Source organism: Zonotrichia leucophrys, chromosome 20, assembly GCF_028769735.1.
Source record: "Zonotrichia leucophrys gambelii isolate GWCS_2022_RI chromosome 20, RI_Zleu_2.0, whole genome shotgun sequence".
NCBI lineage: Eukaryota > Metazoa > Chordata > Aves > Passeriformes > Passerellidae > Zonotrichia > Zonotrichia leucophrys.
This window is the reverse complement of record NC_088189.1, coordinates 2,178,742-2,199,849: the sequence shown is the minus strand read 5'-3', so window position 1 is coordinate 2,199,849 and position 21,108 is coordinate 2,178,742. Positions and strand designations below refer to the sequence as shown.

The window sequence follows — 21,108 nt, the reverse complement described above, 5'->3', positions numbered from 1 at the left end:
TGGGATGGATTTTGGGAGATGGATTATATAGGATGGATTTTGTGGGATGGATTTTGTAGGGTGGATTTTGTGGGATGGATTTTGTGGGATGGATTTTGTGGGATGGATTTTGTGGGATGGATTTTGTGGGATGGATTTTGTGAGGTGGATACTGTAGGCTGGATTTTGTAGGATGGATTTTGTGAGGTGGATTTTGTGGGATGGATTTTGTGGGATGGATATTTTGAGGTGGATATTGTAGGATGGATTTTGGGAGATGGATTATATAGGATCGATTTTGTGGGATGGATTTTGTAGGGTGGATCTTGTGGGATGGATTTTGTGAGATGGATTTTGTGGGATGGATTTTGTGGGATGGATTTTGTGAGGAGGATACTGTAGGATGGATTTTGTGAGGTGGATTTTGTGGGATGGGTATTGTGAGGTGGATACTGTAGGATGGATTTTGTGGGATGGATTTTGGGAGATGGATTATATAGGATGGATTTTGTGAGGTGGATTTTGTGGGATGGATTTTGTGGGATGGATATTTTGAGGTGGATATTGTAGGATGGATTTTGGGAGATGGATTTTGTGGGATGGATTTTGTGGGATGGATTTTGTGGGATGGATTTTGTGGGATGGATTTTGTGGGATGGATTTTGTGGGATGGATCTTGTGGGATGGATTTTGTGGGATGGATTTTGTAGGATGGATTTTGTGGGATGGATTTTGTGGGATGGATTTTGTGGGATGGATTTTGTGGGATGGATTTTGTGGGGTGGATTTTGTGGGATGGATTTTGTGGGATGGATTTTGTGGGATGGATTTTGGGAGATGGATTATATAGGATGGATTTTGTGGGATGGATTTTGTGGGGTGGATTTTGTGAGATGGATCTTGTAGGATGGATTTTGTGAGGTGGATTTTGTGGGATGGATTTTGTGAGGTGGATTTTGTGGGATGGATTTTGGGAGATGGATTTTATAGGATCGATTTTGTGGGATGGATTTTGTAGGGTGGATTTTGGGAGATGGATCTTGTGGGATGGATTTTGTGGGATGGATTTTGTGAGGTGGATTTTGTGGGATGGATTTTGTGGGGTGGATTTTGTGGGATGGATTTTGTGAGGTGGATTTTGTGGGATGGATTTTGTGGGATGGATTTTGTGGGGTGGATTTTGTGGGATGGATTTTGGGAGATGGATTATATAGGATGGATTTTGTGGGATGGATTTTGTGGGATGGATTTTGTGGGATGGATTTTGTGGGATGGATTTTGTAGGATGGATTTTGTAGGATGGATTTCCATCTCCCCATGGAACAGTCCCATGAGCTGTGAGCTCAGTGGGTTTTACACTGAACCCTTTGAGAGCTGACAGCAGAGTGTCAGTGCGTGGAAATGATGTTGATGATGTTGAAATCTATCACAATCTGTGTTTTGAAGGTGTGACATGGGTGTTGGCCATAACTCCAGACCAATATTGCCAATTTCAGCCTTTGGTAACAGATCTGGATGATGCTCGAGGCTCCTGCAATGTGTTTTATCCTGCTCCAAAAATTCCAATCCAATTTCTAATCCAGGATGCCATTTGCATGGCTGATCCCAGTGCTCAGCCTAGGGAAGGCAGATTTATGCCCCACACTCTCCATCTCTTCCTTATCCTGCACCTGCAGGGATGTGATCCCATTTTTCCCTGAGAAAATTCCTCTTTCAGGAGCTCCACCTCCCACCAGGAGCTTAATGCTCCTAGATAAATGTGTTGCAGACCCACAGTCTCTTTTATTTTCCTAAATGACACAATTGCAGCCCTTTGGACGCCTCCTCATGCTGGTGAAATTCCTCATTTTCTGTTCTTTTTATCAGTTTTAAAAAAAGAGCTGGAGAATCTTATCCAGAGCAGGAGGCTCCTCAAACCCAGAGCAAGCAAGGCAACAGCCCAGGAGTCCCAGTTCTGCAAGGAGCTGAAGGTAAACCCACCACAACCTCCCTGCGGGCTGGAGTAAGGGAGGAGTAACCTGGGAGTAAGTGCTGACCCCTGGGAATGAGGAGAATTTGAAGGAAAATGGATTTTTATTCCCTTCTGAGGGTGTTTCATGCTGTAATCTGCAATTTGGGAAGGGTTTTCAGGGTTTTGCACCTCCTGTTTTCCCTTTCCAGGCACTCTGTAGTTTAACCCAATACTTTATCATAATTTTAAATGCTTTTCAGAATTCAAAAAAAAAAAAAAAATCTAAAATGTGGGTGTTACAAACAAGGCAAAATGAAGAAATTTTATTTCCAGGCTTGTTTCTAAAGCCCCATTTCTGCCCCTTAAGCACCTGGAACTGGCAGTGTTTTCTGCACAGGCAAAAATCCCAAATATTCTGGAAATCAGGACCTTGTGATGCCTCTCTGGCTCTGCCACTTTGAATGGATTTAGGTTTTGTCGTTTAATAATACACTTCAAATTCTCTAATGTTAATGTTTCTTTTTATTTTTGTCTTTGATGTTTTAATTCCTGCAAGTAAATGTGTGTGCTCCTCTTTTGTGAAATGTGAAATTTTTATGACAAGAAAATTTCGCCCTGAATGATTTTGTTTTCACTGCTGTTTAATTCCTGCTTTAATCCTGTGCTCCTACAGCAAATTAAGAAGTTTTATTTTATTACAGGATTTAATTCAGAAATATGAAGGGGATCTCTCCCAGCTGTCAAAAAGATGTGAGGAAATGAAGAAGCTTTATAGCAATGTACTGGTAAATATCATATTGAAATGCAATGAAAATAAAGGCACATTTCTTTTTTAAAAGGGAAGAAAAGAGGGGAGAGGAGTGCAAGAAATTCCCACTTGCCTTATATTTACACTGGCTGTAGGAAAAGAAAGAAAATCTCATATTTAACATGGTCAGAGATCTTAAGGGAAGGGACAGAAATGCAGTGATAACCTCTGGAACTGGAACAAAATCCTGGTTGTGGAACTGGGATATTTTGTACAAATTTTCTTTAATGAATAGATTCATCTATTCAGAGCCAGAAAACTTCAGGATTTGCTGAATTTTCTCCTCCTCAGCTGGAGATTTGTGGTCCAGCCAGAGAGATTAACCCAGGTTACTGAGGTGGTTCAGTGACAGCTCCTTAGATCACTTTTATTTGGGATATTTTGAGTCTCAGTTCCCTGGGGATTTCAGCCAGCTCAAAATTTCCTTCTTCCTCCTCTTCCCCTTCTTCTTTTACCTCTTATTCCCCTTCTTCTTTATATCAATATTAACAGTAATGGAAGTATTTCACTTTTCTGTGCCCTTTAGGCTTTGCTGAGCTCCTTGGATCCCCCAGGTGTGCAGGAGTTCAATGTTTTTATTTCCATTTGCAGGTGAGGTTTGGGGAGCCGGCAGAGCTGGACTCCCAGGAGCTCTTTGGGTGGATCTCCTCCTTCATCTGTGACTTCAGGAAGGCGTGTGCTGAGCTCACACCCTGAGGACACACATTTCATGGGGAAGGAGGAGCCCAGGAATCAATTTTTAATTGTTTTATTCTTTTTTTATCATTTTCTGATAAGCAGCACCTTGCCAATCCCACCTGTGCAGCACAACACCTTGATTTTGAGAGACATTCAATTCCAAATATGCAATTTTTATGTGGTATTTGACCTGTAATATCCCAGATCACTGATGAGCCTCTCAGTTTTGTGCTTTTGTACCTTGAGATTCCCATGTATTGAAAAAACCCCACTTCTGACCTTTTATAATTTCTCTTTTCAGTCTTTTCCTTTGAATACCCCCATTTTCTGACCCAGTTTTAATTGTTATCTTCATTATTCTGTATGGTGATCTAATTTCTAAATTTCTAATTTCTAAATTTCTAAAGAATACTTCACACATTTTTATAACGAAACGGGGAGCTGTTACCCACAGAGGAGAATATTTAAACAAAGTCTTGTTTATTTTGCTATTAAAACATTGCAAATTTACTATGTAATGAAGTATCTGGCTGAGTGTTTTATTTTGCCTTGTCCTCACTAAGCAGGACAAAAAAATAGCACTTTTTTTTTATGGCAAATGTCATGTGTTTGCCACAAATGCTACAGAAATTAATCAATATAAATAAGATTTGCATTGGTAGGAAGGGAAAAATGTCAGAGCAGCAAAATAAAAAACTGTCGTGAAGCATCTAAGGAATGGATATGGGAGGGAATTATCCATGGTTTTCAAAAGAGGAAATGTTTCTGTTGTGTGTGTTGGCTTTTACATGTTTTTAATTCGAATAATTACCTGGAGCTCAATGAGTGGGAGGAGAAGGAGGCCCAGAGTAGCAAAGACAAAATTGTGTGTTTAACATTAAAAGCAGAAAACTGCTGTAAAAGGGCATTGATAACACCTGGCATTTCCCCTCCCAGGTTTGCAAGCAGTGTGGGCTGAGAGAAAAGTGAAAATTAATTATTTTAGGAGAGTTATGTGATTTATTCTGGGGCTTTGTGCCCAGGGTTTGGGCTTTGATGGGAATGCTGGACACTGTCCCTGCCCTGAGCATGAGGGCTGAACCTGGAAAGGCTCTGGAGCCCTCAGAGACCCCTCTGAGATGGAATTTAACCCTTCCCTAAACTGGGATTTAACCCTTCTGTGAGCTGGGATTTAACCCTTCTGAGCTGGAATTTAACCCTTCTCTGAGCTGGAATTTAATCTTCTCTGAGTTGGGATTGAACCCCTCTCTAAACTGGAATTTAACCCTCTCTGATCTGGAATTTAACCCTTTTCTGAGCTGGGATTTAACCCTTCTCTGAACTGGAATTTAACCCTTTTCTGAGCTGGAGAAGGGTTGAATCTCTGAGCTGGGATTGAGCCCTTTTCTGAGCTGGAATTGAACCCCTCTCTAAACTAGAATTTAACCCTCTCTGATCTGGAATTTACCCCTTTTCTGAGCTGGAATTTAACCCTTTTCTGAGCTGGAATTTAACCCTTTTCTGAGCTGGAGAAGGGTTCAATCTCTGAGCTGGGATTGAGTCCCCTCTGCGCTGGGATTGAACCCCTCTCTGAACTGGAATTTCACCCTTGTCTAAATTGGAATTGAACCTCTCTCTGAGCTGGGATTTAACCCTTCTCTAAAGTGGAATTTAACCCTCTCTGAGCTGGAATTTCACCTTTCTCCACCTCCAACATCACCTCCAGGTGGGACCCCAGGAGCTCAGGGACAGAGCCTGGCTGCCCCTGCACAGAGAATTTCAGGGCTAATTTCAGGGCTAACAACTTGGGCTTCCCAACAGTTCCTCCCAGCTGCCCTCCTCAGAGGCAAAAGGAATGAAATCAGCACCCCTGAGACTTATTTTACATCAAAATATTCGCAGAATCAATCCAGGTGTTTAATTCTACACAAAGCTGGCTGCGTTTGCCTCGGGTCAGCATCACAGCAGTGATACCCGCGGGATCTGCAGCTTCCACCCCTCATTTCTGCCTGGGGGAGGAAAATTCAATTCCCTTTGAATTCCTGCAGCCCTGCCCAGTGCATGAGCTGCCCTGAGAGCAGCACTGGCAGCTTTTGGTGTGTGTGATTACAGCTCCAAAACCTGAATTCCCTTCATTGACATGGGACTCGTGTCAGGTAATCCTGGATCCCAGTGCCATTTCCATGGCATCAGGATCCCTGCATCCCTGAGCAGCAGTCGTGATGCTCATGAGGAATTTCATGGTTTTTCAGCTCCAAAATCCTGCTCAGTCTCTTTCAACTAAAGATTTTTTCCTTTTTTTTTTTTTTTTCTCTCATTACTTCTTTCCCCCAAGTCTTTCTTCTCCATTATTGTATTTAACAGCTTGTTCTTGTTTTATAGCTCAGCTGGCAAGGCCTCTGCCAATTAAAAATATATCCTGCCCAGTGGTCGATATCTGTGCCTTTGTGTGAACATCCTGGAGCATTAATTAAAAAAAAAAATAATTAAAATTTTCGAAAAGTACCTTCTTGGCATGAAGTTCTATCCCCTTCAGAGAGCACAAAGCTTTTCTGTGGATGGGAGCTCATTCCATTTTCCTAAATAAGCTGCTCCTTCAGTGCCTGGGAGCTTGAGACATCCTGATTTATATGTAAAAAATAACTAGACCTTGCTCTCTACCTCATTCTTTATTTCTTAACTTATTTAGCATAAGGCTGGGGTTTTCCAGCTCTCTTAAATTGTGTTATTGTGTTTTAGTGGCATAGAGAATAATGCTTTTTACACCTCAGCATTTATTTGGGATGATATAGACGAGCTCCAAGTCTCCCTGTGGAAAATGTCCTGGGATTCCCTCCTCAGCAGGGCATGGTTTTATCCTGCAAAAGTCACAAAAGCTTTGGGGGATGCTTCTCTTTTGGAAAATATCACTTTAGGAGCAATCGGACCTGCCAGAACTGCAGTATTTTTACATCTTTACATGGTTTTTTACATTTTTACATATTTTTTTTCCCACAGAGCTGATTTTTGCCACATTCAGGAATAGGAAATCTTAGTGAAGGTGTTATACAAAGTTCTGGTCACAGAAATCAGTCTCAGTATTTGCCTGTGTGGAGCTGTGGGTCAAACCTGCCCTGAGTTTCCCCTGCTGGCAGCTCAGCAGGGTCACAGCCACTGGCAAAAGGAGATTTCTTTCCATGCTTTGCTTCCTTCAAATGCTCATTTTGACATCACTTATGAATGCTGGTTTCTGTTTAAAGTAATGCCTTTCTAATCCAAACCAGTTTTAGAAGGGGGAAATGATAAAGAGAATAAAAGAGATAGATAAAGAGAATAAAAGTGGGGTTTTTGAAAGGGTTTTGGGTGCTCACTGTACAACAGCCAAAGCTGGAAGAGTTCTCAGAAAATCCTCCTGTGCTCAAGAAGTTGATGGCTCAGAAAAACCACAAACAAGTTTGAAACTGCTCATCTTAAAGAAGAAATTGTGGGAAACTCCAAACCCAGGGGCCGTTCTGGTGCAGAGCTGAGGTGACCCAAAGAGCTCCTGCCCACACCCCAGAATTTGGGGTGTGGATATTCACAGGTACAAGGCTCCAGTCCCTGCATGAACGGGCTGCCAAAATGCTCACCTGGTAAGCTTTTTCCTCAAATTCAATGTAAATATGAAAATTTTCACTGTTTAGAATGTACTGAAAGCTGAACCAGCTGCTCTATTCCCAGAGTAACAAAGAGCAGGAGAGCCTTTGGAAGCTCCAGCTAATTCAGGGATGAACACTTGGTGAAAATAAGATTTTCTTTAGCACTGGCTTCACCTCCCAGCGTGGTGTGCTGTGTGTGAGCAGCACAGACGGTTTTGGGAGTACACAGAAATGATTGCAGGCGTTGCTAAATGAGCTTTAAGCCTTCCCACTTGCTGCCTGTTTACCCAGGGATGAATTTTGCCCACTGGGGACATTTTATACAATGGCAGTCTGCAGTAATTAAACGAGAGAAAGCCACAAAGTAGCTAAATATTGCTTTAAGCTCATTTAACAAATGAGACATTTGAAACAAAAGGTTTCAGATGCAGATTTGAGGTCCCTGGATGCAGTTCAGAAATGCTGCAATGTGTTTAGAAACAGAAATCACTGACACTTTTGCATAAGGGGAAATAACTGATGAGCTCTGCTATGATAATGCCATTTTCTCATAAGCACTGACCTAAAAAACCCCAAAGGTTATTGTCCAGAAAGATCAGCTACTGATGAGCAGATTTATACCAAAATTCTTCCTGTAGCTCCTAGAAATTTTCCTGAATGAGCTCTGTAGGACTTGGCCTGAAATGATGCAATTATAAATAGAAATTTGCTCCATTCCAGCCCAGGAACTTTTCTCAGTCAGTAAATAACTCCCAAAGAAAATCCCAAGCTGCTGCCATCAGTGCTCACACGGAATCCTGCCATGCAGAACAATCTGATCTCTCCTCTGCTGTCAGGAATTAAGCTGATTAGGAAAATCAAACCCCATCCAAACGCTTCATTTGATGGAATGACTGAAGCTGCCCTGTGGAAGGACAGCCCTGCTCTCCCAGCTGCAGGGATGGAGAAACTCTGAGTTCCTCAGCCCAAAATGCACAAAACTTCGTGGTTCAGGTGTGTAAATCCTTTTTCTGCAGGCAGGAAGGCTTTGCTGACGCCCTCCCCAAAGGCTGGAATTCATGCAAAAAAATAACAGAAATACAATTGTAAACAAGAATTAAATTTTGCTTTATAACAAGTTTTAAATGCAAATCCCTGCTTTAAAAGCAGTTCATGTGTGTACTTGGATTTTTGCCTTAATCCGCCTGACCTCTGTTTTTACAGCAGGGTTAAACATGTAAATATTTATTGTATTTATGTTTATTCAAAATATATATTGAATATATTTATTGAATGTATATATTGAAATATATATATATTGAATATATATATTGAAATATATATTCAAGATATATATATTCAATATATATATCCAATATATTTATTATTATATTATATATTATATATATTATATTACATTATATTATATTATATATAATTATATATTGGAATATATATATATATAATATATATAAATATATATTCAAGATATATTTCAATATATATATCCAATATATATATTAATTATATTATATTATATTATATTATATTATATTATATTATATTATATTATATTATATTATATTATATTATATTATATATTGAAATATATATGTTGAATATATGTATATTTCAATAAATATATTCAATATATATTTCAATGTATATTTCAATATATATATTCAATAAATATATTCAATAAATATTTTGAATAAACATAAATATGAGAAATATCAAGGCATTTGTGGATAGTTTAGTGAAGATTAATGACATTTGCAAACAGCTGACTCTTACCTGTGGCCTCATGGGGAGCAAGAGGAACTTCCAGGGTCACATTTTGCTCTCACTTTTACACTGATATAAACGCAGAGAAACAGAAAAACTGGAATATTCCCAACCATCCATCAAGGAGTAGGTGCTGCTGCTCCCAGGGAGGATTTCCAAGCCCAGATTGCGCCTGCTGCTGGATCGTGCTCAGCTTTGGTGGGAGGGAAGGGCTGGCAGCTCAGAAATGCTGAATAAAGAGCTCAGGTGCCAGAGCTGTCAGCAGATCTGAGCAGCGCTGCCTTCACACATGCAGGCATCCTGCTGACTCATTTTCTTAATCACCTCCAAAATTCACAGGCAGCTCGAAAATTCCCTTTCCTGAGGAGGCCATCAGAGCACAGGTTTATCATAGCAGAGTGGCAGGGAAACTAAAGCAGCCCAACAAATGCACGTAGGAAATTGGTTTTTATTGTTTTCTCTGCTCTGCTGCTGCAGAAAGTTAAAAATTATTGAAGATGGGATGGACTGAGGTGAGGTGCATTAAAATAGGGAAAGTATAAAAAAAGTTTATTTAAAAAACCAAGGAAAATTAGATTTTAGATTAAAATAAAGCAAGGAAAATCTAGGCTTGATTCTGCATCACAGGGAACTAAAGAACAATGTCACAGACATCTTTTATGAAAAATCTTTTCTTTAGGATTTTTCCTCCTGGGAAGCTGGGAGGCCTCAGGAAGAAAATGTGAACATTGATTATCTGTGCTGTGGAATGCAACAGGTGCATCTCTGATTGGTCTCATGTGGTTGTTTCTAATTAATGGCCAATCACAGTCAGCTGGCTCGGACAGCGAGCCAAACCACAAACATTTGTTGTCATTCTTTGCTATTCTATTCTTAGCCAGCCTTCTGATTAAACCTTTTCTTCTATTCTTTTAGTATAGTTTTAATTTAATATATACCATAAAATAATAAATCAGCCTTCTGAACCATGGAGTCAGATCCTGGTCCCTTTCCTAACCCAGACCCCTGTGAGCACGGTCACAGACCAAAACCTTCCACTCATGGCAGTCAGTGCACAGCTGGAGATTTCATTCTATTCCTACAGGATCTGTTTCCATTTTATGCTCCTATAAATGAAGTGAAATTTCCTTTGTAAAACATTTCCAGGCTGTTTTTCAGAACCTCATTGGGCAGCTGAACTTGCCTTGGGTTTGGCCAAGAGACCAAATTTGGCCAATTTGGGCATCAGAGAGCCCCGAGCCAGCCAAGGGGACCCAGCCAGCCCAGGAGCTGCAATCCCAGCCTGAAGGGATGCCAGGGCACAGGGAAAAGCCTGGCCACGATGCCAGGTGGGCAATGCCATCACAACTATGGGATGGAGCCCCCTGATCCCCCTGATCCCCATCTCCTGCTCAGGGTGGGCTCGGCACTGTGCAGAACATGGGGGGACCCAGAGGGGCTGGGGGCGCTCAGCTCCCTGCTAAAACATCCCCAGGCTCAGCAAATGAAGGGAAATATAATTGGGCTGAAGAAGAAAAGCCAGGAGAGGAAGGAGGGCTCTGTTACAGAGGGGTTAGAAATATTCCAAAGGCCTCCAGGCACAAGCACCAAGCGTGAGAGGAAGTCTGAGGAAGATTATTCCTCCCTTTTGTAAGGCAAATGACTAATTATACAAAGCAGGATGTTCTGTTTCAGAAGAGATTTGGGAGGTTTCATGCAATATTGATACAGAAATTGTATTTAATGCAGCAGGTTTACAAGGCGAGAGGCAAAAGGAAATGTAAATGCAAACGTGGGGTTTTATCCTGTGGCTCTTCCCTCTGTCAGAAAGTGCCTCAGTGCTGGAAGTCTCCTGTAAAAACACAAAATTCTCCCAACTGGAGGCAGTTTCAGGCACACAGTGTGTGTCCAGAAAGGGAAAGAAGCTGTGAGCTTAATCTAACTGAATTTCCATTGTTGTGTGCTGTTGCTATTTATTTTACTCATTTTTCTTTCAAAGCAAGAAACACAAAATCCCTGTTAGAGGGAGCTGGATCAATACTGAGGAATTCTTTGTCAGATGGAATAAGAGCAATCATTAACCTTGCTGCTTATGAATTAAATGCACTCTCCACTTTTCAGCTCACCTCTCCCACAGCATCCCCTGCAAACTTCCCTCATTTCCTCAGCAATTAAAACCCAGCTCAGCCACCCAAAAAAGAATTTTAACAAACAGCCTTGCAGCTCTCCTGCTGCTGTTTGGGTGGGAAAAAGGAGGAGGTGTTTCCTGACGTGGATTGGGTATTTTGGTGACAGGAACTCTCCTTAGGTGTGGATTTGTGGATCAGGGATATCATTGATAGCCCTGATGTCTCTTGGAGCAGCACCTGGAGAAAGCTGATGGCCACAGCCCAGCTGTGGGGTCCCCTGGCCAAATTCCAGCCCATTTTACCCCAGTGAAAGTCATCCAGGAGCTGGAGCTGCTGGGGATGGTCCAGAGGAGGCTCCAGGATGGGCAGAGGGATGGAGCAGCTCTGCTGGCCCAGCTGGCATTGCTCACCTGCACAGGAGAAGATTTGGGGTGAGCTCAGAGTGGCCTTGCAGGGAAGATGGAGAAGCTTTGGACAGGGATGGAGGGACAGCAAACAGGGAATGGCCTCAAACTGGCAGGGAGCAGGGTTACAATGGATTTTAGGAGGAATATCTATAGGGACACCTGATGCCATTGTCCACAACAAAGCAAAATCAAAATCCGGTTTCTAAAATGATCATAAAGTTTTTAATCTCTGACAAACCACTGATCTTTCAAAGTCATCAGCAGTTTCAAGTTCCAATTGACATTTCTGCGCAGATGGAATTATATTTGCTGCTACTTGTGTAGTGTTGAAAGGCCAGGGACAGAGGAGGTTTGAAGCAGGAGATGTTGAAATAGTGTGGAACTGTTTATACATTTGTATTTACAATAAATATTTTTGCCACGGCTTTGTTTTGTTGGAGCCCTCATGTGCACAGGAGTGAATCTTTTAATCTGCAGATCAAGCTTCTACAAGAGGTACAAAGCTGTGCTGCAAGTATTTGTTTGATTTCTTGTTTCCTTTCCTTGCAGTAAATCCTGCTTCCCTGCTGGACCCTTCCATCCATCTCTGTTGTGACGCTGAGCATGAGGATATTGATGCATTCCTAAAAACAGAAATATTTTTGCCTCTTGCCTGACCAATGGGATTCCTTAAAATTTGAGTTTGGCCTCCTGAATTTTAGGGAGTTTGATGCTTTATGGCAATCTTTGAGAAAGATTGGCTGAGTTCTGCGGAGTTAATGCTTCACCCTCAGCTCTCCACACCAAACACTTCTATGCTATTTCAGAGACACTAGTAATGTGTACTGCAATTATTAGGTTAAAATCACAAACTTATGCAAATAACAACATCTCTTGGTTGCAGAGATTGTGAAAATTTTCTTTTTGATTTCATCTTTTTGCAATCCAGGTCTGATTTTCAAAGTTCCCTTTGCTTTTGCCGAGGCATCCTGGTATCAAATCTCTTACGTTAACCAGGTTTAAAGTCCATCCTCTGCCTTGTGTCCCCCAACATTGCCACAGAAACCTGGAGGGGTGGGAGCTGGGCAGGTTCGCTGTGACCTCAGCGCTGCCGAGGGGGGATTTGTGGATTTGTGGATTTGTGGATTTGTGGATTTGTTTCAGAGAGAGGAGCGGGGGAAGAGAGACTCAGAGAGAGAGAGAGAGACAGAAAAAGAGAGAGAGAGAGGGGAGGGGAGTGTGCAGCGCTGCCGCTGCTCTCACAGCAGCATCTGGCAGCAGCTTTGCCAAGCTCCGCGCTCCGAGCATCCCGATCCCGCAGCTGGAATCGGCGCGGGCACGGCAGCAGCGCCTCATGGGTTCATCGCTCCGCCGCTCCCCGTTCGTTCCTCCCTCTCGGCAATAATTCATTCACCTGAGGGCTTTGCTTCTCCCCACCTCCCCCTCTCTCACCTCGCTTTTTTTTTTTTTGATGCGGAGAGAGGGGAGGAAAGGGCGTTGTGGGCAGCGCGGATTTCTCTGGGCGGCTTAAAGAGAGCCAGAGGAGAGAGAGAAAGAAAGAAAGAAAGAGGGAAGGAAAAAAAAAAAAAAGAAAAAAAAGAAGAAGACGGCATAAAGCGGCGGCGGGAGGAGAGGAGGAGAGGAGAGCGGAGGCTCCCGCGGTGGCCGGAGCGGGGCGCGGATTTCCCTGGGCAGCTTAAAGAGAGCCAGAGGAGAGAAAGAAAGAAAGAAAGAGGGAAGGAAGAAAAAAAAATAAAAAAAAGAAAAGAAAATAAATACAAAAAGAAGCAGACGGCATAAAGCGGCGGCGGTGTGAGGAGAGGAGGAGAGGAGCGCGGAGGCTCCGCGGTGGCCGGAGCGGGGCGCGGAATTCTTTGCGCAGCTTAAAGAGAGCCAGAGGAGAGAAAGAAAGAAAGAAAGAGAGAGAGAAGGAATTAAAAAAAAATATTAAAAAAAATAAAATAAATAAAAAAATAAGCAGACGGCATAGAGCGGCGGCGGTGGGAGGAGAGGAGAAGAGCGCGGAGGCTCCGCGGTGGCCGGAGCGGGGCGCGGAGCGGCCGCGGGTGCGCACCATGGGCTGGCGGCTGCTGCTGCTGGCCCTGGCGCTGGGCGGCCGCGTCGCCTCCGCGCAGAACGACACGGAGCCCATCGTGCTGGAGGGCAAGTGCCTGGTGGTGTGCGACTCCAACCCGGCCCCCGACGCCAAGGGCTCCTCGTCCTCCTCCTCCTCCTCGCCGCTGGGCATCTCCGTGCGCGCCGCCAACTCCAAGGTGGCCTTCTCGGCCGTGCGGAGCACCAACCACGAGCCCTCCGAGATGAGCAACAAGACGCGCATCATCTACTTCGACCAGGTGAGCATCCCCCGGGCAGCGCATCCCCCGCAGCAACAGGTGCCCTTCCCGCATCCCGGAGCCGGGATCCGCCCCGGGGAGAGCGGCAGGGCTTATTTAGGAGAGGTTTGTTTAGGCGAGATGAGTCTGGGGCTGCACAGGTTCCCCGATTGCTGCTCCGGCCCCTCCGCGCCTGCGGGAGAAGCGGCACCGAGAGCGGAGGTGACATCGCCTCGAGAGGCTGGGACAGGGGCTCAGGACAGCCTGTGTAGGGTTTAGATTTTGGGTACGTGCCGGGGGAGCAGTGCTCGGTGACACCAGTGCAGTGACATCGCCCCGAGGGCTGGGACAGGGGCTCAGGACAGCCTGTGTAGGGTTTAGATTTTGGGTACGTGCCGGGGGAGCAGTGCTCGGTGACACCAGTGCAGTGACATCGCCCCAGGGCTGGGACAGGGGGCTCAGCCTATGCAGGGTTTAGAGATTTTGGGTAGGTGCTGTGGAAGCAGCGCTCAGTGTCACCAATGGGGTGACATCGTCCCAAGGGTTGGGGACAGGGGAGCTCAGTGCACCTGGGTAGGGTTTGGATGGTTTGAGCTTAGCTTTTGAGGGAGGAAGGAGAGAGGATTCTAAGGGAAAACCCTTCAACTTTCCCGGCACAGTTGATGGTCCAGCTCAGCCCAGCACTGATATTAACCAGCACACGCTTTAATCCCAGCTCCCGGAGTCACTGGGACTGGTGGCTCTTCTTGTCCCTGTCAACTGTGGTGGCAGCTGGAGCCAGATGTGCCCCACAGCTTAATGCTGGCACCAAAAATCACCCCAAAACTCCAGGGACAGTCCTGGAGGCTTCCAAGGGCTCTGCCTGGCACAAAGGAGCCTGGAAATATCCATTAAAAATCACCCCAAAACTCTATGGACAGTCCTAGAGGCTTCTGAGGAGCCTGGGAATATCCATTAAAAATCACCCCAAAACTTCATGGACAGTCCTCCAGGCTTCTGAGGGCTCTGCCTGGCACAAAGACTGGGAATATCCATTAAAAATAAAGCACAATAAGGTGGTAAGGAGCAAAATGCAGTCATTGGAGAGGATATGTAGCATTCGGGTGGTGGACTCATCTTGTACATTCCTCCGTGTCACTCCTGTATGTTTAATTAAACCCAAATTGTTGTTAGTGCTGGTGCAAGCAGGTGAGGGCTCCCAGGCAGGCTCTGCTGGGCTGTGCTGGTGCTCCAGGAGCTCAGCCTGGCTGAGCTGGGTTTAACTCCTGCCTTTCCTGCAGCCCTTGCTCACATCTCGCTCCTTGGGAAGGCTTGGCCACTGCTCTTCAGCCAAAACCCCAGAATTGGAGTTTTCATGTCGTTTTGGGGAATGATGAACAAAAACGCCTCTTTAAAAGCATGTGGAAGAAAGGACTTGAGGGAATGGTGTAGTAGTAAAGTAAGAAATAATTCCCATCTTAGATTATTTGTGGTATAATTCCCATTTTAGATTATTTGTAGCAAAGTTGCCCTATAAATACAACTGCATACCCATTTAATGAGTAATTCCAAAGTAATTGAGAGAAGATGAATAAACCTGCATAGTTGTAAATTAAATTTTCCTTTAAATGGTTTCTAAAGTAAATAATCTGTATTTTTCTTTCGCACTCACTACCTGTACTAATCCCCACGCTGTATTTTTCTGTTTGTAGATCCTTGTAAACGTGGGCAATTTTTTCACACTGGAGTCTGTCTTTGTATCACCACGGAAAGGAATTTACAGTTTCAATTTCCACGTAATTAAAGTCTACCAGAGTCAAACAATTCAGGTATGTTGATGAGTATGATTATAAAATCTTTATTTAACTGGTTTGTTTAGGATAGAATATTGACTGAGCATGGGTGCATTTAATATGATTTTAAGTTAAAAATAGCTTTACAGCAACATGTGGTGTTGACTTGCTGGCAGTAGAGTCCATTAATTTACAATGAACAGAAATAAGGCAGGATCCTCACCTCAGATAAACCACCACAACTTCACTTCCATGCCATGAACATCTGGGTGACATAAAGCATTGCACAGAATGAATGATCCAAGAGTAAAAGAGAGCTCTGAATTCCCCTGAAATACTGTTGAAGAGTCGTGGTTGGCTCCAGGTGAAACTCACTGTGTTTTAAACTCACAGGGGTTCTGGGTCCCAGATTTGGGTGGGTTTGGAGCAATTTGTGCCCTGGCATCTGGTGCCAGGTGCCTGGTTATGCCCTCGGTGTGCTGAGGACCAGGGTTGGTTATGTCCCTATGGCAGTGTCTTCTAGGGAGCCTTTACAGATATTTATGGTTGGTTATGTCCCTATAGCAATGTCTTCTAGGGAACATTCACAGCAATTCAAACTCCTTTTTTCATCACACAACGTTTCAAAGGTGTGTGATGGATTAGAGAAAAGGGGTAATTCTGCACTTCTTTAATTGCAACAGAGCTGCCTGATTAAGCACCAGAGGGAAAAGCCTTTAAATTCCTGAGCATCCCCTTGCTGAGCCAACAGCAAATTCCTTGGAGTGATTCCTTCACCTCCCTGCCAGGTCAGGCAGTTGCTGGGACACTTCCTGGCTTCCAGAGCTGCAGGAACCTCTGTGGCTTCTCTCGTTTCCTGGAGGTGTCTGAGCCCTCCCCTGCTCCGTGCTGCTCCTGGATGGGCTGAGCTGAGCTGGATTCCTGCAGGAGCAGTGCTCAGGAATCCCTCTGTGCCCTCCAGAGAGCTGGTGACAGCCCCAGCCCCATCTCTTGCCATTGGTGACAGCCCCAACCCCATCTCTTGCCATTGGTGACAGCCCCAGCCCCATCTCTTGCCATTGGTGACGGCCCCAACCCCATCTCTTGCCATTGGTGACAGCCCCAACCACATCTCTTGCCATTGGTGACAGCCCCAACCCCATCTCTTGACATTGGTGACAACCCCAACCACATCTCTTGCCATTGGTGACAGCCCCAACCCCATCTCTTGCCATTGGTGACAGCCCCAGCCACATCTCTGGACATTGGTGACAGCCCCAGCCCCATCTCTTGCCATTGGTGACAGCCCCAACCCCATCTCTTGACATTGGTGACAACCCCAACCACATCTCTTGCCATTGGTGACAGCCCCAACCCCATCTTTTGACATTGGTGACAGCCCCAACCACATCTCTTGCCATTGGTGACAGCCCCAACCCCATCTCTTGACATTGGTGACAACCCCAACCACATCTCTTGCCATTGGTGACAGCCCCAACCCCATCTCTTGCCATTGGTGACAGCCCCAACCCCATCTCTTGACATTGGTGACAACCACAGTCCCGTCTCTGGGAAAATTCCCCTTCAGTGCACAGTGGAAAATCCTAATTCCAATCAGGTCAATGGCAAAGCCTTAAGTGAAACACTGACCTCACAAAAATCCTTACAATGAGCTTTCAATCTGTTTAATGTGCCCAAAAAGTGTTCTTTTCACTCTCTGAAGGTTGAGTAAGTGTATGTCAGCCCCTTCAGTGGATTTAAAATGCCCTTTTAAAAAAGAGACGCCCTTTTAAAAGAGAGATGCCAAGCCTTGGCTTCTGGGAGTCCAGCTCAGACTCTGGAATTTCACAAACAGGAGCTCAAACCTGGGAGTCTGGGGCTTGTGGCAAGGAATGCTCCAGCCTGTGGCTCAAGGCATGAAATCTTCCATGGATGAGAAGTTCTGAGGTGATGGATGAGTTTGCTTGGCCCCTTTTAGAGTACTCAGTGTGAGACCATCCCCTGCAAACCTGCCATGTGCCTTCTGGTGTGATTAAATTCCTGTCAGATGATTCCAGGGGAACCTGATGGAGCAGAAAGAGTGAGAAACCCAAATCAAGGCATGAGTAAAGCCCTGATGCCCTTTTCCTGTGGGGTAAATGGGGAGGAGAACCAGAAACCATTGCAAGTGCATCAAACTGGTTTGAATCCCAGCCACATCCAACCCCACTAAATCACCTGCAGGCTCCCACACAAGGGATGATGCTCTGCCCCCACAACATCTGTTAGAGCCATTAAATATCATTAAACTGCAGCTGGCTCCCTGGAGACACCTGATTAAGTGGATTTCCCAGACAGGTGAATCCCAAATAAATACCAGCCTGTGCTGCCCTGACTTCTGCTGAGCACTAATTTATTCTGTGGTGACTCCCATTAAAATTAACGGGACCATATGCAGGGCCAGCACGGTGGATGTGGGTGAGCATCCCATAATTCACCCCCTGTGACTGCATTAGGGCTGCTTGGAAAGGAAAGGCAGCAGAGCTGAGAGCTTGCCATGGGGGAAATGAAAAATGCCTGGGTCTGCCCATTCCCCCAGGGCCTGCCCATCTTCATTTAGGGATGCTGCTTTCAGAGCAGAGGCTGTGCTGTCTTCAGAAGTGTTTTATAGAAAAAAAAATAGAGCCAGTTTATAAAGATAAATCTGTTCTAAACTTCAGAAGTAAGTATTGAGAGGGACACACATTTTGTTCCCAGTGAAGTGTGAGCTCCCAGCCCACTGTGGTGCTTCTGGCACCTTGTATAACATCTCTGGGTGCCCAAATGTCTTGAAAATATATATTTATTTTTCCTGTGTGACTAAATAACCCTTGAGACAGGCAAAGTGGTACCAACTGAGGTGATGCCTCACTCAGCTGCAGGTCCAGCTCATGAACATCCATGTGTTTGTGCAAAATAAATGTCATTATTAGTTTCAAACAACCCAAAAATCACTGAAGATTGGGCCCTTGCACCGCGGTTAGTATTCAGGGGTAGTTCCTGGTGTTTTGCAGTTAATTAGAGCTTCTCAGGGGCTGTTTTGCAGGTGAACCTGATGCTGAATGGGAAGCCAGTGATCTCTGCCTTCGCTGGGGACAAGGACGTCACCCGTGAGGCCGCCACCAACGGGGTCCTGCTCTACCTGGACAAGGAGGACAAGGTTTACCTGAAGCTGGAGAAGGGCAATCTGGTTGGTGGGTGGCAGTACTCGACGTTCTCTGGCTTCCTGGTCTTCCCCCTGTAAAGTCCATGTTCCCGTGGCGTTGGTCCAGGTGTGGAATCCTCCTTGTTCCATGAAGATCCTTCCTGTCATCATGGAGTGATGGTTCTTTATTGCTTCCTCCTGGGTGGTTTTGGATTCGCTCCATGGATTCCAGCCCCATCTGAACTGCTCAGAAGTTCCACAGAGTTTTGTGTGTCCAAACACGATATCTTTGGCCTGAGACTAAAGCAGACAATGAATATCAACGCTTAAGGTTTCAGCCTAGAGCTGCCTGCAAGATTTACTCCAATTTCCCTTCCTGGATTCGGGGAAGAAATGGATTTTCTTTAACTGTGAAAAGACTGGCGCCGAGTCTTTCATGCAGGAGGGTTTGAGCTCAGACTTCAAGCAAGAGTTAGCGCGCTGCTGCCAAAGAGCTGTGTTGATGTGTTGGCCGTGTTTGTGTCCTGGGCTGCACTGCCATCGCCATTCCCCCGTCCTAGAGAGGTCATTCCTGTTGCTGAGGGCCGGCTCGAGCTCTCCTCTCTGTGCTGTGTGTTGGATGGTTCACCCAAATATTTAACTCAGTCCCAGCCAAGTCCGGGCTCCACGGCTCTGAGGGGTCGTGGATGTGCTTTGGTTGGGTTTGGAAGGGATTCCTCTTTCCCACTGATTCCTAAAAGGAAAAGCAGATTCCAACCATTGGTGGGCACGCAGGCACGGCTTTGCTGAACAGCTCTGCCCTGCAGGACGCCTCACACTTGTTCTTCAATTTTAATTAACTTGATTGATAATTACTGCTTTATTGAGCTCCCGAGGGATTCCTTCCTTAGACACAACCACTTTGTCAGCTGGAGATGAGATCCCCCTTGTTCGTATTTCTGTGTATTTTCCAGCCCTTCTGTTGTGTTGAAGGTCTTATCTGGTTTTGCCTTAACTCCACAGGTGTATAAAATATTAGATTATATGTTTAACAAATATAAAAGGCAAATAACTGGTACCTAACTTGGTGCAAAACCTTCCCAGATTTTTGTACAGGTCATGTGAATTCATAAACTTATTTATTGTCATATTGTTCCATAATAAAGATTAATATATGTTAGCTGAATTTTTGACATTTGGATTTTGGGAGGATTTTCGCTTCATACTATTTTTTTATTGGATATAATTATTATATGCAAAATGGAAGCTTTTGGGATTCACAGAAAATATCCCAGGAGGCAGAAAAGCTGCCATGAGTTAGTTAGTAATCAGAGTGATCTAGAAATAACTATGCATTTCATTTAAAAATAGAATTTAGGCAGAAATCCTGGCCTCACTGAAGATGGTGTTGAGAATCACATTGATTCCAATGGATTTTGGATGAAACCTCTGCTTTAGGTTCTGCCATCAGCATCAAACTCCAGTGCCATCAGGTTGATATATTCAATATTCAATATTCAATATTCAATATTCAATATCCAATATTCAATATTCAATATTCAATATAATGATTTTCACATGAGCTGCTAACGAAACCTTCATCCCTCGTGCCCCAAATCACTGAATTGATGGATCTTTGTGCCTTGCATATCATGAAGGATGTGGTTCTAAATCAAAAATTTCTGTTTGTTTGAAAATGCTTGTGGGTGGAAGCATCTGCAGCAACCTGGGAGCTTCCTGAAAGCCACTTTGGGCTGGGATTTGCTGCTTTTGGGATCTATTTCCAACTCCTTCCCCTGCTGGCAGAGTGCAGTGTGTCCTGTTGGTATTGCACTGATTGGAAATCTGATTTATGGGTGCTGTTTGTGAAGATATCAGGGAATTGGTGGCACAGCTTTGTGCCCAAATTCCTGATTTCTTCGCCCACCCCACAGGAGATTTTGGGCTGTTTCAGGAGGGTTGGTGGGCACTTTGCACTCCTGTAAATCAGATAGAAGGTGATTTTTTACACACAATTTTGTTGCTGTACTGACCACTGCAGCTGGGGAAGAAGTGGAAGGACCCTGCAAGAAGGTGAACGATTTACATTGCTGAAAAATCTCAAAAAGTTGTGATGACCAATCAAAGTGTGTTACTGCTGTACCCCCAAATGTGTGTATATAAATATATGTGTATCTCAACCACCTGGAACTGCAGATCATAGTTTGCATGATGTTATAAAGAGGTTACTTGTCCTAAGAGTTTATTTCAGATGGGAGCATCGGTATTTTGTATAAAATTGGTCAAATCTACCATTTCCCCCTGCCCATGGATATCTCTGTAATGTAAAAGAAATGTTGCTACTGAGACAGAAGAAAAATGGCATTAAAGGTGTCAGTATAATTTCTGAATGATCAAATGTATCTAACTTCTTTAATTTGTGAGCACATGAGCTCTAAAGGCTGCTTGAGCGCCAGCAATAATCCTGAGCTGCCTCAATATTGCTTTGATTGCCCCTCAGCAAAACATTTCTGATTTCTTCAGAGTCATTAATGCTTATTTAAACTTGAGCTGGAGAGGCTGGGGAGTTATTCACTGAAGGATTCATTTTGATGGAGAAGCTTCTGAAACCA

At 44.4% G+C, this 21,108-nt stretch overlaps 2 protein-coding genes across 2 annotated transcripts in view; both read left to right on the top strand.

Annotated features, from left to right (window-relative positions):
* Positions 1-3,934, top strand: part of LOC135456242 (formin-F-like) — a 36,174-nt gene extending 32,240 nt beyond the window's left edge. Inside the window, exons 15-17 of the mRNA XM_064729989.1 lie at positions 1,846-1,949; positions 2,632-2,715; positions 3,330-3,934. Coding sequence (XP_064586059.1) covers positions 1,846-1,949; positions 2,632-2,715; positions 3,330-3,434 — 293 coding nt within the window. The 3' untranslated portion in view covers positions 3,435-3,934. The remainder of the gene's footprint in view (positions 1-1,845; positions 1,950-2,631; positions 2,716-3,329) is intronic.
* An 8,565-nt stretch (positions 3,935-12,499) lies between these two features.
* Positions 12,500-20,880, top strand: CBLN4 (cerebellin 4 precursor). Its single transcript, XM_064730210.1, has 3 exons — positions 12,500-13,624; positions 15,295-15,411; positions 18,419-20,880. The coding sequence occupies exons 1-3, from the start codon at positions 13,346-13,348 to the stop codon at positions 18,614-18,616; spliced, it is 594 nt and encodes a 197-aa protein (XP_064586280.1). The 5' UTR covers positions 12,500-13,345; the 3' UTR covers positions 18,617-20,880.
* Positions 20,881-21,108: the final 228 nt, after the last annotated feature.